Genomic DNA, 9,212 nt, shown 5'->3' with positions numbered 1-9,212 from the left:
CTTCACACACCATCTTACTTGCTCTTCACTCTAGTATTAACATGGTAAAAATTCAAAGTACTGGATATGGTTCTTCCTTTTCTTTTGTCATTAATTTCTTCTAATTTATCATCGATAACATACATAAATAGAACTTTGAAACAAATAATGGAGAAATGGATTGTAAGACAATCATAAACTCAGTTACCTTTCTCAAAATTTGAAAAAATAGGGGAGGGGATGTTGTTCAGAAACCAAAATTTTGTATTTAAGATGATCCTGTTGTGCATAAAAAACTTGCATGCATAATGTAACTAGTCACAGAAACCAACTGCATTGTTAAGTAGCAAAAGCTGCACATGAACATACTGGTCTTTTTTTACTGAGGGACCAAGCAGTAAAAGCTTAAAATGCAAAAAATGTAAACTCAAGAAAAATTCTATAACATTTTCCTATGCTGGGACCATCAAGATTAAATGATTAATGCGGGGAAAATGTAAAATCCGGGGTAGTAAAATTGGGGTTCCACTGTATATCTGTGTAGTTTTTAGAAACAAGACTGATACAAATCTTCATTGAACAGACATTATTTTTACTGTATTATATAAAATATTACAAATAAAATTCTCTTAACCAAATCATTATGTAAATACTGTTATTTACTGTGAACAATTTATAGGTGGTTTCAATAATATTAGGAATCGGGACATATTCAGGAGTTAAGAGAAACAACTTAATGTAAATTTTTGGTCACCTCTTTATTTTCAAGACAACCGAGACTCAATAATCCATTATCAAAAAGTATGTTTACTATTTATCTGCATCTATACGTCACTCAATAACTTACATTTAGCACTTTGTTAAGGTAAGAAAGAAATACAAGTTTATTTTCCTCAGTGTAGGTCACATATACAAAAGTTACTATGTAATCTCTGCTACAAAAGAAAAACATTTTTTTCAAATCCCTAAACAGTGATTTTTTTTTTAGTCTGAATTGGCCATATATATGTATATATATATATATGGGGGAGGGTAAATATAACTGCTACAGAAATATAGTTGCAGTCAGGTCACTGACAAGACTAATATACTGTTAATTTTTACAAGTTACAAATTTACATACACAGACAGCACACGCTGTCTAAAGTTAAGAATACATTAGGAAAAACAGCAAAATGCACCATCAAAGACTGAAATCAAGATGACGAAAGTAAATCCATTATAAAAAAAAAAAAAAAAACAACCTGAAATCAGAATCAAGAGTTGCATGCAAATAAATTACACAAAATTTGTTTTTATTTCAATTCTTTATGCATTACACCTCCCCTTCATTTTTCTCTCATATACATGATTTAATGGCATAGAGAATATTATTTAACATATTATATGTTCAATAACAGCAGTAACATTTATACTACAGAAGAAATATTTGTTTCTGACACTGTTGAAAAAAAAGATACTTAACATCACAGTTTATTCTCTCCATTTTCTTTGAGGTACTATTCCGTCACAATCACACTACATAATTAGTGTGATGAAAATGGTTGCCATGGACTGCAACTTGAATAACCCTCAAGAAAATTACACAAAAAAGTGAACCATATATATATAATCCTTGGTCCAAAAACATAAAATAAACCATTGAAGGTAAAAACTAGTGATATATGAACAATACACATGGACTAGTAGCAATTTACAGCAGTCCTTTTTTTTTCTAAACTAGCCTATCAAACAATCATTTCTTTATGAACCTATCTCCACCAACAGGCACACTGCCTGGCAAGGAAAAAGCTAATAGTACCCCAATGTGAGGTACAACTGTACAAAACCCAAGCTCAGATTCATTGGGTAGCTCAAGGGAAAAAAAATCACTCTTGGAGCTCCAACTTTGCATCTTTCATAAATCCTTACATAAATTATAAGTGACATTATCTTCATTTATCAATCGAAGAAAAGAATGGGGAAAAATGCAAAGTTTTGAAGCTACTTTTCTTCTTCTATTTAAATAATGCATACAAAGAAAGCTTTCTTTGGTACTGTTTAAAGACATACATTAAATTTATTTCCAGTTATTTGTAAACGGCTACAGCACACAAATTTTCATCCTGCTCTTCAATGCAGCTCGGTATGAAAGAACCACAGGTGTTCAAAGATTGAATGGTGAACACACATACACAAGTGTATCATTACATATGGATACTATTCAGGGCTGGGATGCAGGGAGCAAAACAACAGTGAAATAGGTGTCGAAAATATTAACACTGTACAAATCGTGTGCACCTGTACACCCTCAAAAACTAACTCCAAGCAATATAGCAGAAGCTACCACACCAACCTGTGTTGTTAACCTAGCACTTCACTTTCATTTAAACTCTCTTCCCCCTCATCCAATGTACACACTCAGTGCAATGTATGTTACAAATGATGGCTATGTGAGAACTAATAGGATTAACACATTCACACATGAACCCAAACTCATTCTCCATTTTTTTAACAAGGGTGTAAACTGGTATAGGAGGTGAGGATTGCATCTACTTCTGTTTACACATTGGGATTACTGGAGACAACCGGAAGACCCCTTGTACTGATAGCTAGAATCCACCTTCTGTTGAACCTGCAAAGCACACCAAACACCACAATTACACAGCACAATTGAAGCAAGCTTAATGATATTGCATGGACCCACATCAGTTTCCATAAATACTTTTTTCTTTCTTTTTTAAATACTCATTGCATATATTTTAGAGGCTGATAGTCCAATGTCTGTACAGGCCAATTATGCCTCCCTTTCTAAAATTAAATTTAAAATGTACTTATCTATTTGTTCCTCTTTCAAGAACTAACATATGCAAAGTTTATTCTAAGGTCAATTCAAGATTTATCTAGTTTCAAATAAAATGTACAAATGAATGTATATGCGTAAGGGAATAAGACACTTCTTTTACAAGGCAACAACCTTAACCAGCAGGCTACTGGTGTTTGCTTAGAATGCTCAACAATGTAATGAGCAGTAATCATACAAGTGAGAGGAAGAAGTCATCGGGAAATAAACATTTCTTTTAAAATGCAGTTTTTAAGCCATCATGTTGGCTTAATTGACTTCCACAGACATATTCCATGATTATAATAAAAATATGTAACTGCTTATGACAAAAAGGTAAAGAAACTAAAAACTGACATTTATTTTTAAAAATGACCTGCATCAAGATAAATCCTATTATACAAGTATGTCTGCATGTGGAGGATACGAAAACACTTAATTTTAGATTAAACAAATATAAAAACTCCTACATTACATCCACAAGATACAGGACAAAAGTATAAAGGATTTTCAAGATTACTACATTTTGCATTTGGATATCTAACCTGCTCTAAAATACATACAATAAGCACAGAATAAACTTGATTGAAAGTGTTTTTTCAGTGAAAATGAAAAGCAATGGGTGGGATATCACAAGCAAAAAAAAAACATGCACATTCTATCTACGTCTGACATAAACTAGCTTACATACATTTTTTAAAGTGATGTTAAAGTGATGTTAACATTGAGGTATTGTATCAGAATATAAAATTACTTGTTATAATACAACTTATGTTGTTAGAGCTACTGTATGTATGAGCTGTGATAGGTACTTCTGTGATTTGAGGATATTTACATACAAACTTGGTAACAATAATGTTAAATAAATGTGGCACACAAAAAAAATTAATATCATATTAGCATCAATTTATATTTACCAAAATTACACCATTCTTAACCACCATAACATTATGTATATTCAGTAATAAACAAACAAAAAAGTGAAGGTCCCACCACCTGAATTATCAAAATAAAATTGGTCATGCATACACAAACATGCATTGAAAAAACTATTACCTGAGCACACACACACACACAGACACAAAATGTGCTATTAAAAAATGTTCATGCACGCACACATACATGCACTCACATATTCACAAAATAACTTCAGTACTTGAAATTATTATATATAGCTGTCATTATGTTAAATTACTTTTCTTCTTTTTTAGGAAAAAAAAATATTACTCGACTAGATAAAAATAAAAAATAATCTTTTACGAGTTTATGGTTAACAATCTGCTCTCCCATTTCACATGTAAAATTTTCACTTGAGCATATGTTCTGTATAATACATATATATATATATTTCACATCCACACCTTCATGCATGATTTTACATATGTTCATGTGATCTAATGTTTTACTGACTTGCATATACTGTTAATGAAATCTAGCTATTATATACACATGTAACCAATTATTCAGGTGGTGGAGGGGGAGGGGTTGGAGGGGGAGGGCCTTGAGGAAGTGGTGGTGCTTCCTGGGGGACCTGTGATTCAGTAACAGAACCTGTCTGTACATATTCTTCCCCTTGCAGTAAACCATAAGGAGGAACAGAATATCCAGGTATTCCCTGCATGTAATACCCATACTGAGCCTCTGCCCCAGATGGGTTGGGTGGAGGTGGGTACAAACAAACCGGAGCCATAGAATGCATGGGCATGTGCGGCTGGGGTGGAACTTGATAGGGGTAATATTGATATGGATATGAATTTGGTCCCATGACAGGAGGAGGCACCGGAAAATGCATTCTTGGCTCCCTATTGGGTGGGGGATGTCCCCGCCAATGTCCTCTACCCCTAGCCCCACCTACCTTATTCCCAGGAGACTGAAACTGGCGACTCTTCCTTTCCACTCCATTCTGTTCATAACTGCGTTTCTCTAAGTCACTTCGCCGCGACGATCCATCTGCTGCACGTGCCATTTTGGAGGCTGGAGAAGTTTTGTCAACTTCCATCCGAGGACTCCTGTCACGTTTGCGTGATTCTTTCCCTGAGTTGAAGTTTTCTATTACATCCTTGCTGATCTTTATCTTCAAGCCACTTGTCATATTTGCAACAGAGTTTTGCGGAGATCCACTAGTCGAATCGTTCCCCTTTAGCCTCTCTCTCGGGATCTTCAATTTTAAGGAGTGATTGCTTGACTCGCTTTGCAAAGAAGAGCCTTGGTCGTAACTAGAAACAGTCATATTGAGTTTGTCTTTTGGAATTGTGATTCTGATCGGAGCAGTAACTTGCATACTTCCATGCTCGGCCTTCAATCGGTCTTTCTCTCTCTGCTTGTCTTTATCTCTATGCTTGTGTTTGTGTTTTCTCTCTTCCTTATCCTTATGTTTCTCCTTCTCTTTATGTTTATGTTTATCCTTTTTCTTCTTTTTGTCACTGCGATGATGTTCTGAGTTCCTTTTTCCATGTGTTTCACATGCGTGCTTCTCAGGCATTATAGGAATTATTAACTTAGTTTCATTGTTTTCTTTTTTGGGTGATGGCAAATGCACATTCACATCTGGAATGACTACATCAATTGGACATGATTCTACCTTTACAGATGCCTCTGAAAATGGTTTTATCAATTCCGGAGGTTGAAGTTCTCTTGAGACGGACACAACTTTAGATTCCTCGTCACTGGAAGGTAATCTACGATCTCTTATGGGTTGAATGATGTCCGGAACACGACCTGGAAGCTTTATACCCATTGCACCATCACGGATCGAATGAAATTCTGGAATGTCATCTAATTTCTTAATGACAGGAACCAATTCCGGTTCGCTACTAGAACTTGTAGTTCTTCTGCGGCTTCTTAAACTTGCTGGTGTTCCACAAGATTTTCCTGGAGTGGTAGGAGTTGAAGGGGTGCTAGGATCTGAGGGTGTAGTAGGCGTTTGAGGAGCAACTATGGCTGTTGGTTTAGACTTGTCAGGGCTTCTTAGCTTAAGTTTTGTTCCCAGATGCTGGCTACCAGGTGACCTTTGTGCATGCCTGCCCTTTTCAGGAGTTTTGCTTCTTTCTCTTGAGAGCAACAAGGGAGAAGTTTTAAGAAAATTCTGCTTAAGATCAGTTCTTTCATCTGGTGGTTTTCCGCCTGAATCTGTGTGACCTAGAGCACCGTGAAGAGCTTCCGGTGTAGGTTTCGATCCATCAACATTCAGGACTGGTAATGTTAACTTAATTTGTGGTCTTTTCTCTGGGGCACTTTCAACTATGGGTACTTGAGGCATAGCACACTGCCCACTTGTGACTAATACTGAAGAGTCACTTTTTAGTGAGGAATAAACACCAGGTGATGCTACTGACCTTAAGAAATGTTGTGCAGCTGACTCAGTCTTTGGAGGTGGAGGGAAGGGGGGAGGAGGTGGAGGGGGTGGGGATTTTGATCTTGTGTGTGGAGATCTTGATTTTGTAGGTGCAGATGGTGATTTTTTCCTTACTGCTTGCACTGAGGGAGACTTCGTTTTAGAATGTTGTAGCGAAGGAGATTTTGACTTAGTTTTAATATGATGTGGATGGCCATGTTTATCCTGAGACGACGGTGTTATGGTAACTGGACGAGACTTGGGCTGATCATATCGTATACTTGGTTTTGTATTCATGCTAGATTCGTCAGATTCCTTTTTAATTGCCACTTTGCCCTCCAGTCCAACATCTAACCTTTCATCTGTTTTAGGTTTCAAATCACATTTAATATATGGAATGTCACGTTTGGGTTCAGTTTTCTTTTCCAACCTTAACCCATCTGTGTGGTCACGCAAAAGTTCACTTTTAGGTTCTGGTTTAATTTCTGTCGATTGTTCATTACGAGCTTCCCTGCGGTACTTATGATCTGGCCTGCTTTCCACCTGTTTACTATCAAGCACTTTCTTACTTGAATTTGGCACTTCCAATTTAAGTTTAAAATCTGATGGTGGTGGCTCCACTTTTATTTTGATATCTGGTTCCACTTTAACTTTAGTTTCTGCACTTGGTGCTTCCATTCTAGTTTTCACATCTGGACTTAGTGTTTCCAATTTCAATTTCACATCACCAGTATGATCCCGCCTTTGAGTTTTATCCAGCACCTTTTCAGAAACTTTATAATTTTTATCACTAACATTTCTATCACTGGACCCTTTATGCCTTAAGTCGTCATAGTTCTGAACACGCTTCAGGTCATAACTTCCTGAATGTGAAATAACCTTGTTGTCCTGAATTAAATTACTAGAGCCATATTTCATGTCTTTAGTTGAGTAATTGTCTTTATGTTTATCACAAACAGATTTATGACCTCCTATGTACATACTATCATTATTAGGGGGAAATACAAGTTCATGATTTTGTTGTTTTTCTAGACCATTTTTAGGTATATGGTTCACTTCATGTTCCACATTTTGATGTAAATCATGATTTGATACTTGCATTCTCCCACTAACATCACATACAGGAGCCTGCTCCCTGTTACTGTCCCGCAGAGAAATCTGCTCTCTCATGCTAGTTCGTGGTTGTACCTGATCCCGACCACTCACTTCACGACCAACGGTTGAGTCACGTTTGTTGTTATCACGTGGTAGAGGCTGTTCATGTTTGGATAAATCACGCATTGAAGTAGGTTCACGTTTCACACTTTCCCGTCCCAATCCTGATTCACGCTTTATCATGTCACGAATTGAAGACTGCTCACGCCCACTTGCATCACGAACAGACTGTTGTTCCCTAATGTTAGTCTCACGAGATGAAGACGCTTTATCTCTACTAGATACATCACGATTTGCTTGCTGTTCCCGTGCACTGCCCTCTCGAACTGCAATGGCATCACGCCCACTAACACTTTTAGAATGAACACTATGAGCTTGAGCTTCTCGTTGAAGTTTCGTATGCACAGTTTCCACAGGTTCGTATCTTGATGATGCTGTTGTTGTTGCTGCTGCTGCTGCCGCTGCTGTTCTTTCACGCTCCAAACGTTCCCGCTCCTTCTTCTCCCGGTACTCCCGATAGGTGTCTGCACGCTGAGCATGGTCATGTCTGGTCTTTTTGTACTGCTCCTCCATAGCACCTGAAATAAAGCACAATATAATTTCAAATTCATGTGCACAAGATTTATAAAAATGAATTTATACCCAAAGGTGTTTAAACAATAGCAAAAGTACAATATGAAGACATGCTTTTTTTTTATTGTATTTGCATTCATTGTTTTTTCCAGGAACAAGATTATAATTTTCATACATTAATGGTTTCACTTATTCAATTATAATTCCATTCCCAATTTCATATTCTTGATCCCTAAATCCAAATATCAATATTGTAGTTGGACCATGAGTTGATCCCAAGACTACTAGAAGGAAAGGCTGGGGTCAGACACGCCTCTTTTCGCGACTGCCGCGGGTGTGACGTCATGGGCGGACAAAACCCAGCTGAGTCTTTACCCCATACGGAAAGAAAGGTGGAAAGGCTGATCTGTTTTGTTCTTTTCGCTCCATTTTTCTTGTATTTCTCGATTGTTGGGTTCAGGGTGCGAAATCCTGGAGGGGACGAGGGGGATTTCCACCCACCAACAATCTTGGCCACAAAAAAAAAAAACACCAAAAATTTCCCGGGGGAAAGAGTTTTTGTTATAACAATGAAAAGATAAGCAATTACTTTAAATTTCAAATATACTTTACTAAGAATAATATTGAAAACACACACAAATTAGTGTAGTGAGTGTTGAATGCTTTCTGTCTCAAGAGATCATTAACAAATCTACATCAATATGTATGAAAGTAACAAATTAATTTCTAATTAATAATCACAATAATTATTTTAATTGAGTAATTTATTTTTACTTTTAATAACATTACAAATATGCACATCGTATAATTCACACATATGTTTGTGGGGAGGGGGGTTGTAGGTTACGAACTTTCTCCCCCTCACCAGTTTTCAATGATTTCGCACAATGGTGGGTTGTGAGGTGTTGCAGTTCACAATGCCTTCAGTGAGGTGTTGCGACGTGTCGTGATCTCCGATGAAAAAAATAAAAACAGCGGGCGACAATATATAACTGAACACATCGCATCTAACGAGACTTGTTAGTGGATTGCAATACCAGTAGTATCATTACACAACATCAGGCTACCATACACTTCAAAATACACAACTTGCTATTTATATACGAGTGATGCTTAAATGACAACGTAGTTCAACTTCCGTCCTCCATTGTTCTATTATTTATTTAGGCAAATTTTCATCACAATCCCCCCCCCCCCCAAAGTTAAGTGGACTCAACCAGCTTTCAAATACCCGCCTGTAGGCACCCCTGTTCGACATTCCACTGATTATATATACGTATAAGTATATAAAGTGACCCTCGACTTTCTTCAGTTCTATGTCTCAAGTTTTCGTTCAGTGAAAAATTTTTT

General features: G+C 36.8%; 1 protein-coding gene across 3 annotated transcripts in view; it reads right to left on the bottom strand.

The window, feature by feature from the left end:
• Window positions 1–729: 729 nt before the first annotated feature.
• LOC146000375 (uncharacterized) overlaps window positions 730–9,212 on the bottom strand; it is a 62,198-nt gene continuing 53,715 nt past the window's right edge. For all 3 annotated transcript variants that reach the window (XM_083137938.1, XM_083137947.1, XM_083137957.1), the window contains 2 exons: window positions 4,656–7,867; window positions 730–2,593 (listed from right to left, as the gene is read on the bottom strand). In XM_083137938.1, the coding sequence (XP_082994064.1) occupies window positions 2,534–2,593; window positions 4,656–7,867 (3,272 nt within the window). In that variant the 3' untranslated portion in view covers window positions 730–2,533. The remainder of the gene's footprint in view (window positions 2,594–4,655; window positions 7,868–9,212) is intronic.

This window comes from Lepisma saccharinum, chromosome 1 (genome assembly GCF_977018435.1).
Source record: "Lepisma saccharinum chromosome 1, izLepSacc3.1, whole genome shotgun sequence".
Classification (NCBI taxonomy): Eukaryota; Metazoa; Arthropoda; class Insecta; order Zygentoma; family Lepismatidae; genus Lepisma; species Lepisma saccharinum.
Note: the sequence above shows the minus strand (reverse complement) of the source record. Positions and strands in the feature narration are given on the sequence as shown.